Source organism: Augochlora pura, chromosome 10 (genome assembly GCF_028453695.1).
Source record: "Augochlora pura isolate Apur16 chromosome 10, APUR_v2.2.1, whole genome shotgun sequence".
Taxonomy (NCBI): domain Eukaryota; kingdom Metazoa; phylum Arthropoda; class Insecta; order Hymenoptera; family Halictidae; genus Augochlora; species Augochlora pura.
In genome coordinates, this window is record NC_135781.1 from 14740356 (window position 1) to 14765281 (window position 24926).

Here is a 24926-nt window from a genome sequence, read left to right on the forward strand (position 1 = left end):
ATAGATTGACCTCGAATCGATTGACGCGCAGTGATTTTACTGCTGTCAACTCCAGTTTCAACTAGTTATCACTTATCTATATCGTAACGTCATCCAATTATACTTTAAACTTCTGCACTTTGTTAAATAACATTTGTAATACCGGTCAAATTACCGTTCCCTTGGAAAAAAACTGGTCTGCATAAATGGTACACTGATTGCTTCGCAAATAATGCCTATGAGATATTCAAAAATCAATTATATTGCAAGGAAATGTTTGCATACAACAAATTACGGTAATACCAGTGTACAGCAAATGTTAAATCTTTCAAAACTAATACCAAGTACGCAAAATTATAATTCTATAACGTTGTATTTTTCGATAAAAAGAACTTTATCGCATACATTGATACGAGTGATCAAAATCTTGAATATTTCTTTTTTTCTCAATCTTAGAACAACTTCTATTACAAATATATTTAAATTTGTAATCAAAATGTATTGTAATTCGAAATTTTCAACTAAATCTACTCAAAATTTATAATTCAAATTTGTGATAAGAATTCAATATGGTATACTACTAAGTTAGCGCTGATTTCTATTAAACAATTGAATGATACTTTACTCATTGCTATAGGCGAAATATAATCTCCAGAAAGGGAGCAAATAATGTTTTGAACTATTGCAATCGATATCAAAAATAAAAGTATTATTAAAACCATTGTAAATGTTCTTGTTTCGATGCTACAGGAGTTTTCCAATTACGTCAGATATTCGAGCAGCCCACTTTTGAAATCGATGAATTGAATTATTAATAAAATTCGTTTCCGTAAAATTAACCTTTGATATTTAAATGGAAAACGTGACGCTAATGTAACGAAGGATATTCGCCGCACGAGGTAGGTGTAGATGAAAAATTAAATTGCAATCGTATATATAGATCGCAGCCCACGATATCCAAAAGTCGGAGCACATAACTGTTAACTCGTGGATCATTGGAATGGAGAATCGGGTGCAGGTAGCGGTGGTGGTCGATAAAATTAAAACAGTGAACAACAGAATTTTATATTCATGAAATTTCATAAGCACGAGGCCTTTTTGTTTTTATTATCTCTGTACAAAAACAGTCGAAAAAATTATAGATTTCTTTTGATAAAGATTTAATTTTTTCGAGCTCACGGCGTATGTACAAGCGGGAAATGATAGACATAATAACCTAAAAACTAAATATAATTATACATTGATGTAATAATAGATATAATAATTATAATCCGTAATAATTAATAGTAAACCTACTAGTCTACAGATTCGAGAGTGTACGTAACGTGTTCCTCGTGTCTGTTCCGTGTATCTCGTCAAAGGTGTGTATGTGTAACATGTGTAAGTGCATTTTCGTTTTCCACGCATGCGTGTACGGTGTGTATCTGTGTATATTTGTTTGTGTGTTCGTTTGTTTCCGTTAATGACTATTGACAAAGCAATTTTTTCTTCATACGGATTTGTCCGGATCGATCGTTAACTCGCTCGCAATTTACGCGCAACATGTAAAACTGTGTGTATGTGTGTGTGATGTCTCTTTGCGTGTGTACACGTGTATTGTATTTCTTCTTGTGCACTGGCCAACAGGGCCGCCGAATTCGGATCTCGATGACCTTGGGTCGGAGTCTTTTTTGTTTCATTGAGAATTCGCTTTTTATCGACTCTTGTTCGTCTCTCGTAACGTGGATGCGTATTAAAATCGCTATGAACTCTCCCTAATCAGTACAATAATTCGGCATCACAATTAATATTACCACGATGGAACCCACGGCCCACTTCAACCGAGTTGAGCACCCCTGCCGGGCCTCACGCTCTCTTACTGTGTCGATCCCCTATTTCTCTCGGCTCTTTTCTCACCCTCAGCCTCTTTGTCCCCCTCTGCCTCACTCTCACTCGTTCGTTCAATCTTTCTCTTCCGTTCATTCTCGCAATCTCACGGTTCCTCAATATCCTTCTTTCCTTTCTCTCTCTCACTCTCTCTCTCTTGCATTCTCCTTCCTGGTGTCCCAACAAATTCGTCAACCCCACAGAAAAGAAAGACACGCGGCATATACTACAGTTTTGCACTGTTTGTGTGCAGCGGAGGAGCCGAAGGTGCGACATACCCGAAAATTGCCGAGAAAACATTTGGTACAGGTTGTTTATGCATAATTTCTGCAAATGTATCGAAAGGTTTTGATATTTTTACGAGATGAATAGAATTTATTTACGGGTCGTCGCAACTCCGCTGTCCGCTGTCCACTTCGATTCGTGATATTGACTACCGTCTGCTTTAGTCTGTCACGCATACTCTTTCTTTCTTTCTTTCTCTCTCTCTCTCATATCTCCCCGAGAAAGAGGAAGGAACGTAAACGGAAAATGTGGACGGAAGACGCTTGTAATTTCAGTGAATTTCATAAATTATCGGTTAATAATTTTATACTCATTGAACTCGCGAATAATTCATAAAATCATGTTAACACTATGACTTCGGTGGCTCCACGTTGATGCCATGCAAAAACTAAACGAAAATTAATATTGCGTGTTCTATTTAGCTAACAGTAAATTACAGACGTAGCAACTTTGTGTTTTCCTAAAACGCCGTGCCCTTCCACAATGGCAAACGAAAAAGAAGACAATTATACGTGACGAGTGTATGGACATCTTGTCCACAAGAAATGAAAATATATACGTCGGTTCCACCGGCGCGACATATGTACAATCATGAAGGTTTGATACCTCGAATTTCATTGATATCGTATTTATAAATTTGAACACGATTATTCATCGACACTCGAAACATCTGACAGTCGAAAATTCCGAGTGATTTTTCAAGTTCGATTAAATCTCTAAAACTACATGTAAAGGAAGATCTGCCGTCTGCATTTTGCAACGTTTCTTTCTCTGAAATGCTCCCTCCCCTTTCTCGCGCACGCATACTCTCTCCTCTCACCCGTCCCTCGCATGCACACAAACACAGTTCGCGTAGGCAGACTATGCTTTTCTCGCACGCAGAACTTTCTCTTGCTCGCACATATCTTTCGCAGTTCGAATCTTGCTTCTTTTTTTTATCGTTTATCTTGATTTTGTCTCGTTTTATTTAAAAAAATACTGAATATAACCAAGCTAAAATCACAGACTTGCTGGTGCCTTATTCCAGCGGGTTTGTACAAATTCTTCCTGAAGGACTGTATGTATAGTTACAAGATGTATATATATATATATAAGTATGTATATATAATATATAAGTATATATATGTATATATAGTAATTACAATTCGCTCGTGAAATAAACTCTCTCGTTCTGATTCTCACAATTGGTTTTACAAGTGGCTTTGTTGCTTTCTTTCTGTGTCTTTCTCTCGCTAAATTTCTCGCTCGCTCTCTTTCTCTCTCTATCACTCGTCACGCGTGTTCCCTTACGTTTCACAGCTGATCTCTTATTTTATTTTTTTTTGTTCGTTTGCGTTGTCGATTTGTATGTACGTGTGTGTATCTCTTGTGGATGTGTGAACTCTTGTCTGTCTGTCTCTCTTTCACGCGAATCAAACGGTTCTATCGAACGAGTCTGCGCCGCTGCATTATCGTCTCGACTATCATCTTCCGATGGCTCGAAATCAAATCAGGAAAAAAGGAACATTATCTGCTGCAGCTTCGGTACAAGCTATTATTATACACATATCATCTACAGACTATGAAAAACGATGTGCGAGATTTTCTACGCGTCGCCGTTCGACTTCTCACACTTTCACCATCACGTCTCGTTTTGACAGCGACACGACGCGTCGCATCACACAGAGAGAATTGTATCGGTTTCTTTTTTCTTTTGAAAGAGCGAATCTGGGTGTATCTTCTCTTTTCTCGTTTTTGTTGTTTTTTTTTCTTTAGTTGTCGTCGTTCCCACGTCCCTTTGCGCGCGCTCTATAGTAATTTCGCAAGGTATGCATGCTTAGCAATTTTAATCGAACATGTGTCCATCTACGATGGCAAACATTGCGAGTCGATCGAATAAACCAAACGCATTGGTGATCGTTAAATACTACAAGATGAAAAGGCAAAGAATACGGTGAAATACATATATAAAGGAATCACATAACGATCGAACCCCGTGTTTCTACTCCTCTGTGAGGAAAATCGAAACGGAAAAAAGATATGGGATATAAAGCTAAAAATATATATTTATACACAAATATACGTAATGCACAATCCGCGAATAGGTTGATCGCTAAAGTGAGTTGATTAAAAGAGAATGATTCGTTTAAAATTGCCACGCATACTAACGGATATAAACATATTTATAAACATTTACTTTTACATATCGGTGCGAAACGGCCGCGTGTACGCGTGCCGTAGAACCATGGATACACGCGCTCCTAATTAGGTCGTTCACACAGAGATTGCTTATATTGTCTCTCTATTCTTAATATAATCACAGACACGGTTTCTATAATTGCTACATACAGGGCTTTCTGATCCGATCACTGAATGCCACAAAATTCCCGGCATCCTCTGTTTCGCTCTCTCATTCACAAACATACTTCTCTCTCTCTTTCTCGCTCGCTTTCATTCTGCCTCCCTTCTGTCCCCCATTCCACACGATCGCGCAGCATTTTTTCACGATTAAGTCATCAACCAATCCGAAGGCTACGCAATCGAAGAAACGTAAAAGCATTCCGTCGAATAATTTTAGCGTTCCGATTCGAGAATTTTGAATTTTCATGTACGCTTTCGGATTCGTCGCAAAGTGGCACGTACAACGGTCGACGTTCTTGAATCAAATTTCGCGCTGGATCCGTTTTGTTACCTTTCCGAATATTCACCAAAATGCTTGTAAACCGGACGCGTCGCCGGAGAGAGAGAGGAACTAGAACGAAACGATCGAACGATTACGCGTGAATTGTCTCTTGAAACGACAGATTTTCAGGTGACGGATTTTTTTTCCTATCTCCAGCAGATCTATTTGCACACACCACGGTAGTCTACACACTTTGATCATCGTAAACATCGAGAATTGTAACTATTCTAACATTTGCGGTACGGCTGTAAATGAAACCCGAACACCGAATCATACCAAAACGTTTCTCTCTAACTGTTCGATTATTATTCCCATAAAGAACCATAAAGCAGTCTTTTCAACGTTTTCTTTCTTACCGCGAGGTCGCATTCAATGGTTACGAATTTTTACGAAAATTTCGGAGTCTTTACGCTTCTCTAGCGTTCACAACGAGAAGAACTTTTTATAAAAATTGATAACGAAATAAAATAGCCCCGAGACGGTCAAGAGACAAAAGGTCAAAAATCAACATTCCTAACGAAATACAGTTGCTCGATGGTTATAAAGAAGAATAATATTCGACTGGTTTATAAGATTTAATCCAAACTTGCGATAATTTCGTTTCGGTATTTTTACGATACTAGTTTGGAACTGTTACAACGGATGTTTCTTGTCGTAATTAGAACTTGGAACCATAAAATTTGACGACTTTAACAGTTCGATTGCAAAGGAGATCTCACAATTAGCGAAACTACTACTCGGAGGGAAGCGTGAAAGCGATAACACCCTGCGATTTCTTAGAAATCACATAAAAAGAATTGACTTTAGTAACTGAACGCAGTTGATTTCTATAGGGGTTATTGCACCGGTAACTACAATGACAAAACCTGTCCCCTACACCTCCAGAAGCGGCTGCATCTAAGGAGAGATATAGCTCAACCTGCTGTCCTATCGGTAAAAAAATTCGTTTTTAGAGATGGACCAAGCTTCGTTTACTACTATTACAAAGAAAGTGTGCTTATTTATTGATACAGACAAAAACTATCGAAAGCGGGGAGGAAAGAAAACGATTCAGAAAAACCAGTCGCGTACGAGGATCGGCGATACATTCGCGAGAGAACCAGTTCGACGTTAAACACACTGAACGAGTAACAGTTCGCTTCGGAATATTCTTAAATGGCGATAAACTGTTCCACCATCGAAACGAAAAACCAAGTACCCGAGAACCCTTGGAAGGAAGCAAGCGATTACGAAAGAACAGCCGATCGGTGAACGTTATTGTCCAAGTGGGAATCTATGGATCGAAAAATAGTCACTTGATAACGTTTGTTTCGCGTTTACACGATCCCCATTCGTGCCCGTCCATGCACACACCCGCGCATTCGGTCGCGTCCGAAACACCAGAAAAGATAATTGTATAAGTCATGCACGATGTAACGCGCCCCTCCCTTCATGCGAAGAAAATCACAGTTGCTTACTTCATATTTTTGTTTATTTGCCCCCTTTCTCGCTAACATCCACGCACGCTCTCCTTTCTCTCCATCTCTGTCGCGCGTCCGCTCACTCATACACACAGCTATGAATATACTCGTTCATGCACACAGCCAGGTCCATAGACACACACACGCAGATCACGCATACGGAAAGATTTCGTTCATCTCGCTCGCTCAGTCTCTTTCTCCACTGCACGAGAAAACAGATAATATACAATTTGACGACACGACACGTGATACACACGCGAGTCGAATTTTCGGTTCGGTCTCGCGCGTGCATACGATTCCCTACGGTACATAATACCTATATATATGTACATATAAACTCGCGCTTTTGTTAAAGGTTTGTACGTATGCAGTGTAAACGTGTGTTCTTATTGTGTTAACGATACCAAAGGTGTGGGTCAAGCTTCAGGCGGCTCAGCAGCTGACGACCAATGAAGACGATGATGGACGATGGATGATCCAGAAAAAAAACAATACTTGAGGACCGCTGTGTTCCACGGTACTCGTGGCAGCGGTGATAGAACGCCGCAGCGTCGGCGAGGTCGCAGACCGTCGGCCGCAACGTATCCCACGAGGAGAAGGTAGGGTCCGAATCGACTCCTAAGGATTTCAGAAAACCGATGGATTAACGGTAGATCAATGGGGCTCCTCCCTTCTCTGTAATTTTCGATCACGTGGCAACTAAAATCGAGCTACGCGTATTCGTTTTTCTTTCCCGAGTGACTGGTAATGTGTTTTGTTTCGGTGTCTGTGTGTGGCTCGGTGGTAATTTGCATTCACAGTGCGAGGTTAAGGGAGAAATATCCATGACGATCACAGTTGACGACAGAAGAGTGTGCATATTCAACCGGATGTTGTTATTGGCGACGATGCAATTGAATTTTGTTCGTTCCTTCTGGTCTTGTAAATTTCTCTGCGTTTACAGGCATCTTCGTCCACGATTTTCTTCTTTTCGATCGCCGTAGTAGGGAGAGACATACCAAGAACATCAGAATACGAGAGGCATCCGAGTAATCGATTAGAATGGTAGATAAAGAGACTTCGTGGAAGAAAAGAGATTTGCGACAGTAAAAACATGTTGAATTCTTCTCGAGGGAGAGAGGCTCGTTTTTTTTGCGTTTTCCTCTCTCTGCGGAACAGAGAAGAGGGTCAGACTGGTTCGTTGTTCCCCGGTCCCGCGCGGCGTCCTTTCAGGATCGACGGAGGCGCGCGCGAGAGGAGGCTGAGATCAATTTGTCGGGCTGAGAGAGAGTTCCTCGCGGAGCTCGCCCATTTTGTTTTCAGTTTTTCACTTTGCAATGGCGGTCTCGCTGCTGCTCCTTCCCCCTTTGTAGCTGGAACAAAAGAAAAGCCCCGGATCTTCTCGCGAGACGCGCCGGGACGCAAGATGACCGTTGGTCTGGTCTGGTCGCATTGTTGCTACACGAACACGCGCGCCGCGTTGTTTTGCTGTTGTAGCTTCCCGATCATTTGACAATAACGATGACGCATCTTCTGCCATGACTGTATTCCCTTTCGCGAAGAGATCCACGAAAAATGCTCGGAGGATGACTCGCGCACGATGGTTGGACTAGAGTCAGTCGTAGTACGCAAACGGTGGAGTGACCCGTCGGATCACAGAATTCGGATCAAAATTTGGCCAAGGAAATCCGATTTCATTAGATTCCCATACATTCGACTCTTGCTGGTATTCGTCGACGTTCCCTTTTCTGGCTGGGAACACCGTTCGATGAACGGTAGGGGAGAAGAGCGCGCGCGCGTGCGTTCGTGTACAGGAGTGAAAAATACGTTATGTTTTTCCACTTTGACCAGAGGGGAGCACGATCACATATATCACGAAAAAAAAGACGCGTGTGCTTTGATCAGTCCGAGAGCGTGATGCACGTCCAATAGAGACGAAGCGAGACGTCTAGCGTCGTCGCGACGACGAATGCGTGTTCCGTGAAACGCTTCAACTGGAAACAAACGCAGCGATTTGCTCGCTAAACTGCGAGTGTTCCAACAACAATGAATCTTTGCAGCTTTCGAATTGTTGTTGCTGTTGTTGTTGTTGTTGATGGTGGTGGTGCTGATGGGGATGCTGGTATTGGTGTTGTTCCTCTGGGTCTGGCTCCGTGCGCTCGTAGAGTACACAGATCGACCCGTTCTCGCCGATTCTGTACGATACTTCCGACGGGTCAATCCACATAGTCAGCTCGCTCGGGAACAGACTGTGCAACACCGTTGGAAGCAATCCGACATTCGCACCTGCCTGTGCGATCACTGGGTCCATTTTACCGTTGATGCGTATGCAACGGTAACCGGAACCGCGGTTCGGACGATCCGGAAACCAGTGGTTCCTGTAACGGTGGCGGAGCACTTCTGTCAACGATGACTTGAACATCTCGAGCTGTCGCTCGGACAGCTGACCCGCCTGCAGACGCAGCAGATGCACCAAAAAATCCGCCGCTGACACAATTTCCAGTCTCATTGTTGCTAAGCGAAGTCACCCAGGTCGAATCGATCTACGTGGAAATGTTGTATATGTCACACCTCTTCCAGTCCTCTTCCACCCGCGCCGGCCCCTTTTCCCCGATGGTGAAAACGGAGTCAGAGACGATGCGCGACGATCGAAGCGTAACGCCGTTTCTTCCTCGATCAGATGGGTCACGGCGCGAGAGGGGCCGTTGTTGTTCGTGGCGGGATGTATTCAGGAATCTTCACAAAATGGCGGCGCGGCCACGTCGCACGGTCGCACTTCGTATCCGTTCGTCGACGCTCCAGCGCGAAAACGGAGTACCGGTCGGTTCTCGATGATTCTTTCGCGTACAACGACGACGATGCGGCTCCAGCAGGTCGTTTGTTCGATGCGATTCGCCTCGCGAGAATCGTAAGTGTCGGTCGAAGGATTTTGAATTCGTTGTGACGGTCTTGTTAGACCGACGGATACGATCACACCAGCTAGTGACTCGATTCTCTGTTTTCACGATCGTTTACGCGTTCCAAATCGTTTCTCCGATCCCTGGGATACCCGCGAGAAGCGACAGACTGCGAGATATATATTCGATATACTTCAAACGATCACTACCGACGGTTAAACCTTTCCTCTTCTTCCTCGATTCGAAATCTTCTCTTTCTCCCACGCTGTGTTTTCACTCTGTACACCTTTCGAACGACGGAATAAACTTTCTCGCGATGCCCAAACCGACGCGCCCTACTCTTTATCGCGGAACAACCGCACCCACCGACTACCAACGACTTTCTAGTGGCATCAACCGTCGACACGAACCAAGTAGCTTTGTCTCTTTGTTCGCGCAGCCCGAAGCGGGGATAGTACGCCATCGACGATTGGCTTGCGGCAGTCCCTACCACAGCCGGCCATCACGTGCTCACAATCTGCGCGTGCCCGGCTGCGCAAACGTCTGCAGCTGCGTCCCGAATACGGATCGTCTGCGCGAATAAGAGTTCTCAACCGGTTTATACCCACGTCATTATAAGAGTGGGCGATTTTGGAGCCGTACAAGAGTGTTTCTCCGAAAATCGAGTTACGGAGAAGATTACGTGTATGGTCTTGTTCATACGAAACCGACCAACCGGAGAAAATACTTTCCAACAGTAAAATTAGAGTCTTACCACAAAGATAATATCTTTTTTTTCGATACGTGTAGAGCTTCTTTCGCTCCTATGATGTATAATTTCAACTTCAAAATACGTATTTCACGAAATGCATGTAAATAATTTAATGAGAGTTTTTATACATTTCACAGTAATTGTATTGTCAGATGTATACGTACAATTACGTTTGAGCAGTTTCACGCTCGTAGTTCCCAGATATTAGACGTTGCAAAGCAATGTTGATATATTCTTGCCACACCAATATCCATGTTTTACGTGTTACTTTAGTTAATAGAAACAGACGATTTTATCTGCTACTTTTCAGCTTCGTTTCAGTTTGTAAATGGTAACTTCGACGTATCTTATGCATTAAATTTGGAGGCATTAGAACTATTCATGATTAAAATAGCAATTATTAAACTAAATATATGTGTTTCTTTTCAACGCGGGATTTGCAATTTTTTAAGCCAGATGCTTATAATTAGAAAAAAACTTTATTGCGAATGATGGTAATGAATATCTAAAATAGAAAATACTACAGTGTACATATTATAACTGTAAAAGTAATATTATTATATATAATATTAATAAGAGATGAATACTTTTACTAAATTAAAAATAATAGATAGTCTATTGTGGGAAAATAATAAAAAAAATTCAGCAACAACGAAGCATTGAAACACTTCGGCTAAACAGTTGAATGCAATTTTCCGTTAAGACAGTGTCTAATTTCCTCGATTTTGATATCATTGTTTTCTTTATATGTAACAACTATTATTATCACATTTGGCTTTATTGTTAGTATACAAAATTTTGACATTAAAAAGTACGAATAACTACAATGATAGACACTGGATTCGTTTGGCTGAATATTTTTAACAAGGGTAGTATAAAATGAAATCTTTCTGGAAGACGCTATTACAAGAGACAGTTGTATGAGTCAGAATTTTGTTTATATTCTTGCTCGTAATAGTTTATATATGTCTTGCAAATATATTTTCAAGGCCTGACGCAAAGAATTTTTTCCATATTCCAATCATAAAAGTTATAGTTATCAGCAGATTTGCACATTTATGATAAAAAAACATAGTAAAATGTAAGAACTCGCGATAATTATTACAATAATTAAAAACATGAATAAATTTGAAAACGGTGTTTCCTCGATCATTTTTTAGACTTACGCACAATTGCAGAAGAATCTTCTCAGCCTTCTATTGTGGAAACTAGTGAAATATAATTCACGAGTCCAGAAATAATTAAAATTTGTGCAGCGTTTGTTCTTACTCGGCAATTCGGATTCCTACCAATCGAGTTCAATTTACAACCTTACGCGTAGCGGAATTCTTCTGTTAATACTCGGACCGATAGAAATAAGCCGATTAAAGAGAGAAATCGTCAAGGGAACTTTTATAACTAGTTGGTAAATAGTAAGTTACCGTTCGGACTGCCAGGTATATCATGGAGAATTTTATAATGTCACTTGAGGGACACTTTCCTGCCGTTTTACCAATGTCTTGAGATTTTGAGCGCTTTCTATTCTTATTGTCGATCTATTGAAAGGAATTCTAGCGTTCGACGATGCGTTGCAACAAATGTGCGTAGACAACGAAAAGGTTAATGATAACACCAAACACGATTAAATATTTAATCACAGGAATTGTTCAATTCAAATTGTAGCTTGTAAGAATAAAGCATGTTTATTTTTAAAATAAATTTTGTCCAATGTGATTGTCAATCGATTGATTCGATTTAAAAATTAATATAATTTCGAATAGTTTTTAAAGAGAATTTCAAACTTACATTTTTTATTCGCATGTTTCAATCGATTATTTCTGTCGAGAAGTATATTACAGTATATAGAGTATGTAAGAGTACATTATTTTAAATTATATTAAATTTTAAACACAAAGATTCGTAGCGGATAAATGATTTTGTGTTAACAAATATACCGAACGTTTGAAAACGTAGAGAAAGTTGTATAAACGCGTATGATCCGAAGGTTTGTTGAAATTCTGCAATAAAAGTTTGAAATGCGGAAAAAGAAAACCAACTTATTCTTGGTTGATACATAGCGTGAGTAAGCTTACGATCGATCACCACTTAGCCTTAATACTTCGTTCCATAGTGTTGGTCGTTCTTGTTAATACAAGAGAGACATTGATAAAGAATCGATTTTGTTTCACCTCGGCGAAAGAATCAATAATTTCTCGTTACGACAAAAATAGCTTACGTAACTTACGTATACTTTTTCTTTTTAAATAATTGCATTAATTAATACTACCATTAAAAATTCAATGACTCCGCGGAGTAGTAACACGTTAAAGTATTCATTGCAAAAATTATTTGCAATTTCGCATGACACAAAAACAGATTTTGTTTTATAACACAATGGCTTTCGCGCGGGTTATCGACATGCATTATAAATATGTACGAATGCGTAACTTTCTCTGAAAATGCAGTAAATAACAATCGGACCATTCTTGTTTTTTTCACAGGGTAGATAAATATCACTCTACTCGTTCACATTGTGTACCGCAGGATACGGTATTCTATCGTATCTCATCCGTTCTCCTTTTTTATTTGGAACAATCCGATTTTCTCTTTTTGTTATCCAGTTTGATAAAACGAATTTCACGCAGTCACGCCCAACTGCGAGTTACAACAGTGTAAGTTCGAAACAAGCTTTCATTGTGCTAACTTCCGATTTTTGTTCGCTCCCGCGACTTTTTCTTCTTGTCTGTTCTCATCGTGATTTTTATATACTTCTGGTTTCTAAAAATGTGAGAGAAGTAAACTTGGTAATTAACTCTTCCAGTGTTTTCAACTTGCAGAGTCTGTCAATGAACAAAGAAAAACTCTCGTTTCATGATATCTACACTTTTCTCAACTTATTGTAAGTGTTAGAAAAGTTTCTGTTTAATTAAAATTTGCAGTATTTTCATTATTATTTGTCTTCTCCATGATCTGTATTCATTTACAGTATCGCAAACTTCTCCCTTATTCGAAAAAATAGACCATATTAAAAAAATTTACAAATACTGTTACATTTCCTTCGATACAGTAAAATTATTAAGATAAAAAATTAACTTTTTTTTAGAATTATTGCAGATTTTAATTTTGTATAAAAATCTGCAGTCAAGTTATTAGCTGCTAAAGCGTGATGAAAAGTTCCGTTTCATTTGAGTTTCCGATACCTCGTTCTAAATATTTAATAAATGAGAGACGCCAAGCCGGATACAAACGGCGAACAAACTCATTTTCCCTTCGGCTGGAAACGCTATCTGTCACAATTGCTTTAACTCTGAAAAATTCCAGCCTCTGTACTGCTACGAACAAATTACATAATTCTGTCAGTTGTCAGCAATAGAAGGGACAGTGAAGAGAGCACAGAGTGTTGGAGCGTTCATATTTTTTCCAGCAATTTATTCAATTTAATATTTGCATAAAGATCGGCAGCTCACCGGAAAATTGGACGAGCTCGTCACGGCAGATTTCTTTCCCGGCACGAAATTAGCAAAGTTCATTTGTCTTGTGTTTCCCTTCATTGAGCCGGATGGTCGGGGAGGTTCGCGTATCGATTTTCTCACAATTTCCCTCGTTTATTTCATTCTACTGCTGCTGGATTATTCGCCCGTCCCAGCCAGACTTGATAAAAGGATACGGTACCGTCGTCTACTACATACCTGATGGTCGAGGGTGACCTGCGATCCATGATCCCCCAATGAACATTAACCGACCCCTCTCTGCTGCGTTTCGGCCCCTTTGGTGCCCACGTCCGCCACCCCAAACCGTGCGTACTTAATAATATAAAACTAATGCAGGCAGCTAGAAAATACACGAAATGTGCCCTCACGTGACGAGTCAGCTTGCCTTCTCTTCTATGAAAACGACTGCCAGGTTAGTTTTGTGAACCCCACTGCTCCGCTATCGAAAAAGTTGCCAGCCCGTTGTGCAACCCTTTCGACCCTCGCCGTGTCCCCCTCTCGCTTTTCACTGATTCTATTGATGCGGCTCTACGATTTAGACCAGCGACTCTCAACTGTTTTTCGAACGTATATTGTTCGGGAAATATTGCATCGCACTCGGGCCAATCTGTTGCAGACTTCTGGGTTGTCATTTCTATGTAATGCTTTTGAAACAACATTACCTAAAATATTTCTCATTTTTATAACTATTTAGAATTTTGATTTTATAATTATTTGAAGAATTATTTTATTCTATAATTATCTGAGATTTATACAGAGAGAGAGAGAGGGGGGGGGGGGTATTGCTTGAAGTACATTGATGCAAACGTTTCCTAAAATAATTTCTTATCTTTTTTCGCCACGTTTGAAATCATAATTTAACGAAATAATTCATTGTTTAGAATTCTTATTATTTCAAATGGATTAATATTATTTTCATTCTCAAATAAAGCATTTTACATAACGGTTCGAAATCAGTTATTTTTCCAATTATTTAGTAATTAATGTTTAGAAAAACTCATTTTTATGATCAGATATTATTTTATTTTACTGTATCGAGGTCATTGTTTTCTATTTAGACGTTGTACGTTTGTTCTATTCATGCATAGAAAAATAGTAAAGGATAAAGGAAATTATATAGAATAGAATAAACAGAATATAGAAAAAGCTGCAGTACTAGAGTATTGTATTAGCATATTCTTTGTCTATTTTTATTCTATTGTTTTATTGCCTCCTGAAAGTAAAAAACTTCTGTTCCAAGCTTTCTTAACACGTTCGTCGCCGCGTCACCCATACCTGGGTGACATTAATATCTGAACAATTTTGAAAATTTATTTTTATTGCAATATATTCGAGCAAAATGAATTCGACTATGATTTTTCGAATGCGAAATAGTTCTAATGTCATCCCCTATGATAAATGTGAACTTTTTAGATTTATTTTAATTAATTAAATTGCTTTAATTATGTGGGGATTTTAGTGTCTAATTGTCGGCGACGAACATATTAAATAAAGATTGCTTCGACTCAAATATTTTTATGGTCGACCGTTTAGACTCTTTGTATATGAGACACATCGTCGATGTATTAAATTATAAGATACAAGTACGTACATTGGAGGAAATATTATACAAATGATTGCATAAAAAGCCATTTTAATGCGCGCATGTTAATTGCTTCATACATGTTTCAAATACGCGCAGCTTCTTGCGACCGAGAATAATCACTTTTTTAAGTTTACAGTCGTTTTGTGTAGCGATTCGTATTATATCGTTTCGAATTCGTTTTACATTGAAGAACTGTTGCATTGTAAGTTATGAGGTCACGTGAACCTACAACAGATAACTGGGAACCACTGGTTTAGGTCGAATATGAAGGTGGCCATCCAGGAAACTAGAAGCAAATCATGCAGCTTTCGATGCAGCTGTTGCATGCAACTTTTCATCGTGTTTCAACTTTTCTGAATATGTTGTGTGCAACTATGTATCTCTTGTAAATCGCTTGTTTTTTCATGTTTTCATCCCATTCGAAAGACCACAGAACCATGGTTTAACAATTACTCGTGTGAACGTGAGTAACGAGTTCGTCTAAATAAAGAATCCTTTATCAACCGAAGATTAATGATAATTACATGTATGACAAAAGATTGCAACGGTAAAGTTGCATTCCTGCTTAACAATGCAGATTTTAGTATCTTGATACTTTGCATGAAACGCTTAATTACTTTATATAACACAATGCAATAATAATGCAATGCTGTTTATGTATATGAATACCGCAATAAAACGTTCATCAATATTTAAATTATGCAAATCACATCTACATACATAATTTTATTTCTACATTTATTGACGCATATCGGTATGCTAAACTGTTATAAATTCGCTGAAATTAGCTATTTTGCTAAAATGTACAAGAAACTTTATTTGAATCGCAACTTTTTTGAATAGTTATTATATTCTCAAGTAGAAACACATTATGTCAAAACATAAAAGTTTCACTGAACATTGCAACAAAATATGGATGAAACACTAAATGTTATTGTCACTCATTTTCATACAAATTCTAATTATAATTTGCCCTGACATTAACATCTTTCAGGAAATGGAATAGGTATGATGTAAATAATTCAGTGTACTATAGGAAATTGTTGACTTCCATTTGTTCATGAGTTTCTTATTAATCAAGTATACTTGTTCGGTAATATAATATGTTCAATAATAAATAAATTAATCATTAAATAATATCATATGATTTGAAATTTACAATATTTCGAGCAAGGACGTAGTTCTGATCTGGTTTATTATAATAGCTAGTATTCCGTAATAACACATGTATTCTTGAGCGTTCAATTACGTTTCTATGCTAACCATTGTGTATACAAACAAGGCGTTAACTTGTGGTACAATTTAATTAAGGTATCGTTTCAATATCCTATAGCCGGAACAATTCCAATTTATCATACTGATGAGAAGAGAAATTATAAAAACGATATTAAAATAGTCAAGAGAATAGAAAAGGATAGAAGATATAACAATTAGATTAACTTATAATTAAATTAAATTCAAATTTAATATAATTAGAAATAATTAAAGAAAGTATAACAATTTATTTTTGTACCCAAGAAATTTATGACTCAACGTAAATATGTATTTTATTAATATTATAACTGTTGGAAATGGGACCCTAACCATGTATGTGTGTAGTCCCCATGCGTTGCGATACGTGGCTTTTGGGCAACCATGATGAAGAGATGACGATCGCCGAGCGATCGTACTCTACACGTTGACGAGACGACCTCCTTCTTTTCTGTTCGTCTGTATCCGAGTGAGGTCGTATATTGTGCATGTTCTGTAGTTTTTAGATACGTGTTGTAATAATGAATATATAATATAGTGTTTAATTCTTTCCCGCGATCCTACACCTCCGAGTCAAATCTCTACAGTAACCTAATGTATAACGGAGGAGTTACAAGTATTTATATAATTTTATAGGAAACCTAAATTGGTATAAATATGTTTTAATTATTTTTATTCAGATACAGGTTTTTTGTATACGCAAATGTATGAAAATTGGCGAATTTAATTGAATAATAAACACAAATATTACTTGGTTTAAATCAGATTCAAATAAATATTATTCTACTGTATTGGTTATGGATATTTAAAATGTATAAAATCGAAAACAACGAAGCAAGTTTTACGTGTGCAACTATTAAATAAATCGTGGAACAAAAGGGTGACGGAATATGTATACTTTATTCAAGCGATACCGGATAAGATCTACGCAGCCACCAGGTAAAATAAGGGAAGTACTCGACACAGAACTCTACCTGCTTTTATCTGAAACGGGCACCTAATTCGTGACCAAGGAAGCGACACTGAACGGTCAATTGATTTTAACTTGACCATTTATGGAAATTGTATACAGCGGAACTCCATTTATATGAACCCATCGGTGGACAGGTAATTCACATAATAGGAATTCCCTTAATTCCTTCTACTTTGCAACTTTCTCTTCAAATAATTGGAACTGCCGTCCGACCAACAGGATACGATCGGACACTTTCCGAAACATTCGCAGGATCTCTATGCATTTCACGTACGAGCAAATTTATAAAATTCGAATAATATTTTTATTCAATAATATTTTCATGTTGCTCCTGCAACAAAAATACTTTATTCAACGTTGAATTTTATAAAAGGATCTATAAAAATGCAAATCTGAAAATGGATTTTTAAGAATAATAATTTCGTAACACTTAGTAATGGGTCTTTCATTTATTTCATGACAAACATATTTAATAGAGTAAAATTAAATCCTTCCTTTATAACAACACGTAAATATGAATGTTATTTGTTTCTAAATCAAAACAAAATTTTGTTCAAATCTTTTGTATAGTACAAAAATGTACGTAGCTGCAAGAAAAACGAAAATGATTAATTTAATTAGTAAATTTAGCTAGTTGTAATATAATCGAAAATTGACTATAAATATCGGGGATAATTGTAAATTGAATTAAAAAGATTTGACAAAAGTTTGAGAAATCTCAGTTTTCGTAATGTTCTTCTCAGTATAGCAACTCTCAGGCGTTTACATGATTGCTACACTTAACAGTAATTTAGTATACTTGATATATATCTACTATAATAATTCTATGTCCATATCGAGTAAATTGAATTTCTTCTTCTGTTTGTATTATAGTACTTCTTTTTGCATTGGTATCGTGTATTGGAGCTACGATAAACGATAAGAGTGCTGATAAGAGCGATGCGTAGAAATAGATTCTATTGTCTTATACAGGGTGTGCCCATTTAACTCCTTCACTTTAAATTTTCTTGTAAACTACATACTGCATAAAAAAATATTTCGAACAATTACAAAAAGAGCAAGTACAATTTACATGCATATTGCAAAGAAATCCGCAGTTTACACATCACTTCGTAACAGTGTTGGGCGTCAAACAAATGATATTTTTAATTCTATTAAATGATTGATAATAACGGTTAAAATTAATTGTCGAAATGTCCACAGATGAATAAATCGATTGGAGAACGTAATCGTCAGAGGTAGATTGAAAGCATTAATCCTCGAAAAAACGACCATTGAATTAATCAATCGATGAAATTAATCATTAATTATCGATTGAAAGAGACGATTAATAATTGATTTTTGAACGGCATCGAAAACATATTTTGATGTAATTCTATCAAGATTTATCTCCATTACTCCATCGTATTTGATTAAAACGAACGCAATCGTTGATTGCGATTAACAATAGTATCTGAATCGTGAGTATTAGATTTCCGCAAGTATCGTCTGGCTTCAAGACTAACTGAAATACGTCTTATCACCATTAAACGCAATAAGAACATTACTACCGATGCATCGGAAACGGCCGATATCGATAACGCGATCGTAATTGTCACATCAGACTACGATAGTTTACGGTGATAATTATCAAGTTACGTAAGCAAGGGTGTTGCATGGGCATATCTCTATTCTAAAAGCGGCGCCGCGCGATCAATACGATGCTACGATTATGTTTATTATAATCCATTTCTGATAATTAATACTTGTCAAAATGGCTGTCCGATAGTTCGTATCGCAATGTATATTCCGTTCATTAACCAGCCCGGGATTAGCGAATCGGGGATTCATGGGTATAGTCCGAAGCGAAGGCAAAGACTTCGCCCATAAATTGTTTCTCTCTTCGTCGTCTTTTTCTCGTGAATTGTTGGCTCGCCGATCATGAATATTCCGTGACATGCGCGTTTACAGAGCTTCCGGCTGTTTATGGGAGCGGTTAATATAAACGTTCACACGTGATTTCCGATTACTGCGATAATACGTACTACTAGGTATCCAACTTTAAATTAATCCGGGCAAAGCCGATGCGGGGACTCATTTCCATCCGGAACGCTTCGTTGGTTAGCGAGATGACAAAATAGACGCCCGTGGCCATAGAAATTGCGCCGCTCCAAAAATATCTATGCTCTTGCTTCGAGGTAGACGTAAGCCATAACCGTCTGCGTTATTTTCCATAGTTGTCGGTCACGTTGCCGCGTTACAAATGTTTATGCGAACGTATACTTCGGCAATGAAATACAGTTTGTTAAGAGCAGTATGCAACGCGTTAATAATCCACTAACACGTCAAGTTCAGTATCGTCTCCAAAATTTCCGACAATATCGAAGGTATTTTTAAAATGAAACATTTACTATAAATATTAATTTAGCTCTTTTATGTTTTAAAAATTCACATGAAATTAAACAGTTTCGAGGGGGGCACATTTTGATGATACCACTTTTTTTTATAGATAGGCGTCTTTTTAAATGAAATCATATTTTTTATTCTATTAATGTTTAACTGAAAAGGTTAGGTACACGACACATTGTTGTATTGAAAAACACAAGCGTCGACGACATGTAAAATAACAGCAAACCATCGATGGAAAGTATCGGAATAGTTCGATTAAATCGGATTGTGAACGTAGTAAACATTAGGGATGTACGAGAACCGGAAATACATAATTAAACTTTAGTTTTTATATGATGTTCAATTTTGTTTCAGTTTCTTGTGAAATTTTTTCATCTGCACATATTTATATAATTAAAGAAGAACAATCGAAATATGACGGTACAAAAGGCAGTTCCTTGCACTTAAGAAACGAGTCCCAATTTTGGTATTAAGTGCCTCCTATAACGCGATTTCTCATAACGCCGTATTTTCCAGGAACGTATCTACCGTGTCGTAGATACGTAGAGAAATAAAATCAAATAACTGATTATAAATTTATAATATTAAAAGATAAAATTATTGGTAAAGGACAAAGAGATATTAAACGAATGAGATGATTTGAAGCTTTTATAATGAATATGTTGCATTATTATATAATAATTTAGTACCTAGTCATGTTTCGAAACATGCCGAGCCGGCGAGGAAACCGATTTCAAGAACGCGCAGTTTATCGAGTTAATTCGTTAGCTGTCAAATTCGATTAGCGTTCGCGGTAAGGTTCGTTGGGAATTGGAATTTTTTCAGTGCTGGCTATTCCCGCGAACCGAGCGACAACCTGTCCACTTGAAGGCTATAACATCGCTGGCAATAATTATTTTTGCGGACGCGCATCTGTCCGGAAAGGTGAACGAACCGACTTCGTCAATAAACTCATGAAATAGTAAGCGACTTTATTCTTAACTGCCGAGCGCGACGAAAATATTCATGGAGAATTGATCGAAGCATTCGAGCTGCGTCTGGAAAGTAATGGGACTTAACGGGAGCCTCGATAGCTATAATAAACACATTGCTACCAAGAAATTGACACTAGCGGAGATGTACATCTTAACTTTCTTATTCAGTCAGAGTTTCTTTTGTTTCTGTTCGATTAGATCGCTTATGTTATCGATTGTACAGCACCGTTCAAAAGCTTCCGAACACGTGCTGAATTAAAAATATTACCGAATGGTCTGGCAGATAATTTTTATTTCTTTACTAAGAAGTTTTTGTATCAATGATATGTTATTATTTTCCGATAGGCATTGACAAAATATGCAAATATGCAGACGTGAGTGAAAACCGTTCGAAACACAATAACCTCTTTGAAATTTGACCGAATATTTTAAATTTCTCTTAGATTTCAAACTGAGTTGTACACCAGGCAATTAAATATATTCGAGGAAATTATAATTGCTTCGTATAATAAAAGAGAAGAAAAAAGGAAAGATGCTGTTTTTAACTTCTTTACTTCGTTTTCAATGTTCCATTATTTTTTCATTTGTTGAGCCTATCAAATTTGTTTTAACGAGTTTTTTTTTAACAACTAGTTTTATATTTCGCAACTCCATTGATGCGTTATCTGAAATTTTTTGAAACTATCTTTACCACTACAAAATTATAAGCTCAAAGTAATTTTTATATTTCAAGTGACATTCAAACACAAGCCAAAAGAAAACTATATTTATAATGTAAAAATATACAAATACGATGTTTTATTAAGTTTTTGTAAATATGACTCTAAATATAAAAGTTACTTTGAGCATATAATTATCTACACCATTGTAGTCTCTTCACTTTCTCTGGGCATAAAATACTCTGAGTGGGCATGGCCTCGATGCTCCCAATACTACATGAGCCATACGAGTGCCCCACGGAGCCAATCGCTCCTATAGCTGTTCTACTGTGGGAATTTCGTTAAATTCGCATATTGTCATGTGAGCGTTAAACATTTTGGTTCGTGCTGTAGAGGTTAAATGTTAATGTCCCAAGAAGAAGAGAGGGTGAAAGATGGTGGGGGATAAAAGAAATAGGGAGGAAGAGGGAGAGAGGAAGAGAGAGAGGGAGAGAGGAAGGGGGAGGTAGAGTTCCGTGTACTCTCTCTCCCGTGATGGTATGAAAGGCTCGATTTGCGAACTATTTCGTTATGTAGAACATTTCATTCGTAATTCCGGGAGTTCACCGTTGCCAAGTTGGCAACTGAGTCGATCGATAACTCAGATTATTCTGGCTGGCTTCATTCGCCTGCGTACATGCACAGGCCTCCAGTGAAGTTCGTATACGTATCGAAAAATCGTGCAACACTGGCGATTTCTATTCTCTGACAACTTAAACGATTCACTTACCGATTTTTCCCAAATTGATGAACTTCCACCTCGGCGTGCATACGCGTCGGACAGCAAACACAGTCGTAAGTCCAAGATCTGCAAACGAAAATGTAGAGTGTAATCTCATGAAAAATTATATTGGAGAGTTATTAACCCTTTGCACTCGAGTGGTGACTCCAAGGCGATATTAATTATTCTAAATTATTCTATAACCTTCCAAAATGATGTGTATACTAATAAAATTTAGATATACAAAATTGTTAACAGTGAAGCTGTTGGTATGAATCACAAGAATCAATTTCATATCCATAAAAATCAATTTTATATCTTTGCAATGCGGCTTTGTTCCCGTAATTATTTTTCCTAATGTGTTTTTCTTGTCGTAATTATTCTCCTAATGTATCTTATTCTTCATAATCATTTTAAAAATGTATCTTTGTGTTTATTATTATTTTCTTAACGTGTCTTATTATTTACAATCATTTTCTAATTCTGAATCCTTTGTGATCGAAGTCTGGAATATTCCTGGCAATGCTCTGTTAACTATTTTATAATAATACAAAATGATAGTATAGAAAATGATACTTTGCTTATCAAAAGTATATCAGGATAATAATATCTGTAGATGTTTCAGTTATAGACAACTAATCATGGACAATATTTTTTAAAGTCGGTAGAAATATGTCTTTTATTTTCAATTTGATATTTTTCGTTGTACATTTGTTCGCGACAATTATTAATTTGTATCGTAAGAATCTCTTCTTGGTAGAATATGATAAAGTTTGTTTCAAATTTGTCCTTATCCCATTCCTCTATTTTAAGCGTAGGGGTTTGAAAATTCAATTATTCCGATAAATTAGTTAGAAGACTAAGATTTAGATCAATTCAGTTAGGAAACTAGGGGCCGGACGAAGGTTAAATTCTATTACTGTTCCTTATTAGCGTTATGAAGCATCTTAATATTATTTAATTTCTACAGGTTGATATATTGAAGTTTCGCTTGCCAGTTTCGTATCGACCAATCATTTTAACAGTTTATGCGACTTTTAAAGTACTTAAACTGTGCAACTTCTGGCGATTTTTCTAAAAATAAAACTTGGATATACGATTAATTTATTAAACCTTGTTTGCAAAATGCTGTTTGATTACATTATTTTGTAACTTTCGGAAATTGTCGTTTCCGAAACGTTTCCTCATTAGTGAAATGTGTAATGTCAAAATTGAGAGTGATAGTTTAATCATCAGCGTAATTTCAATATTGGAATATCAGATTTTTGTGTCGTTAAAATTTAATGAAATCAACCTATTTATATTGCAACTTTTATTAGACTGTGATTTTATGCATTTATGCCAGGAACCATGTGCATTGAATGCAAAACATGATCTCCATCTAGTACTTGCGTCTTACAATTCATACGGACAATTTTTATTTCGCATAGAAATCCGCAGTACAGTTATTCCATATGGCATGCAGGTAACGACATAAAAAGCCCTACTTTAATCCCTTTCAACCTACCTAAACTGTAATAAAGAACTACTTCCATTGGAATGTATCGAAAGTGATCCCTTATTGTTTTTGAAAAAGAAATTAATTCCCTAATCCTTTTTTATACTGATTTTATATAATTTTATAATGATAACCGTTTGTTTAATGTCTTTTTAATGTTCCTTTTCTGGAATTTGTACATATTTCGTAATACAAAGTGCTAAAATTTACACGAATAATATGTGAAGAAGCAACGAAACAAACTGTAAAAATCAGCACATGCCACATGTGTATTACTTTTATTTTTTTTATTATATTGGTTTTTTTACATAATGTTAATTAATTCCATAAACTATTATTCTTAAATCATTCAGTTATATATATGTGTGTATATACCGTTAAAAACCGTATTTTCTATATTCTGCTTTAATATGCTCTCCTCTAAAATTATAAAATTATGGTACGTGTCTGTTTTCCACCGAGTCCCTTAATTGTACGAAACGGCGACGGCGTTTTGGATAATTTGACAAGGTTAAGTTGTTTCATACAGCTAGAGAAGTGGCGACGGTTTTGTTCACGTTAGAAAGGTGGTTGGGACCATTGTACATCGGTCTAGTTGCTTTTGTTATAACCATCGAACTCGAACAGATCGCTCAAGTCTGTTGTTTTCTTTCTTACATCGTAGGTCTCGCTTCGGCGGTATCTTAATTGCCATCGCGTTTGGTGTCACGAGAGAGCTACTCCGTGGACCCCAGAAGTAGCTTTCTCGTGGAAGGCTACCGTGTTACGAACACATCTCGCTTCCTGCCGGTAATGACCGTGTAACGATGCAACTAAGATCATTTAGAAAAAACAAACCTTGCGTTATAAAAACTAGGCTGGTTAATCGTAAGGAATAATAAAAATATTTGATCGCATAGTAAATCATCGTTAGGCTGCCTCCATGTAATACACAAATTGTCTGTGCGTATGTATTGAAAGATACAAGAGAGCTCTGCGTAGACACATTTGAGACGTTAAAAACAGAAATGTCTTAACTCGAGAAAGTTAATTTGTGGACGACGAATTAAAAGTTCTGTAAAATGTAGTAAAAGAATTATTACAACTCTTCTATGTAAACCACTTTCAATATTTGCCTTAAAATAATGAAAACTATCGAACCAAATATTGAATTATATTTTATAATACGAAATCGATCTAATAAAAAATTTACTTGTACCACTTTTGCATCGAAGGGCTTATTTGTTCTCATTTGTTCGCACGAATACATAAAATTCACAGTCTAATTACCACTTTCATCAAGGTCCAGTATTTTATTACCTTGATTATTCTGATAATATTAAATTAACATAATATTAAATGATCGATATAATAGAAAGATAAAGTATTTGCAGATTTCTTTTTTAAGGAAGGAAAATTGTTGTGAAATGAAACAAGATTAAAATAGGATTATTCTCATCGTTCACATACAGGGTGTTTCTAAATTATACATACTCCGGGAAATTGGGGG

At 37.1% G+C, this 24926-nt stretch overlaps 2 protein-coding genes across 7 annotated transcripts in view; both read right to left on the minus strand.

Moving 5' to 3' along the window:
- The window catches only part of Ipk1 (Inositol phosphate kinase 1), a 248619-nt gene that overhangs the window by 98600 nt on the left and 125093 nt on the right, over positions 1–24926 (minus strand). For all 6 annotated transcript variants that reach the window (XM_078192833.1, XM_078192828.1, XM_078192831.1 and 3 more), the window contains one exon: positions 21949–22026. In XM_078192833.1, the coding sequence (XP_078048959.1) occupies positions 21949–22026 (78 nt within the window). The remainder of the gene's footprint in view (positions 1–21948; positions 22027–24926) is intronic.
- LOC144476464 (protein BTG2) lies at positions 1041–9541 on the minus strand. Its single transcript, XM_078193435.1, has one exon. It carries the CDS (start codon positions 8738–8740, stop codon positions 8222–8224), a length of 519 nt encoding a protein of 172 aa, XP_078049561.1. The 5' UTR covers positions 8741–9541; the 3' UTR covers positions 1041–8221.

Excerpts from the sequence above, each read along its gene's own strand:
- LOC144476464 (XM_078193435.1), bottom strand. The coding sequence starts at position 8,740 with ATGAGACTGGAAATTGTGTCAGCGGCGGATTTTTTGGTGCATCTGCTG.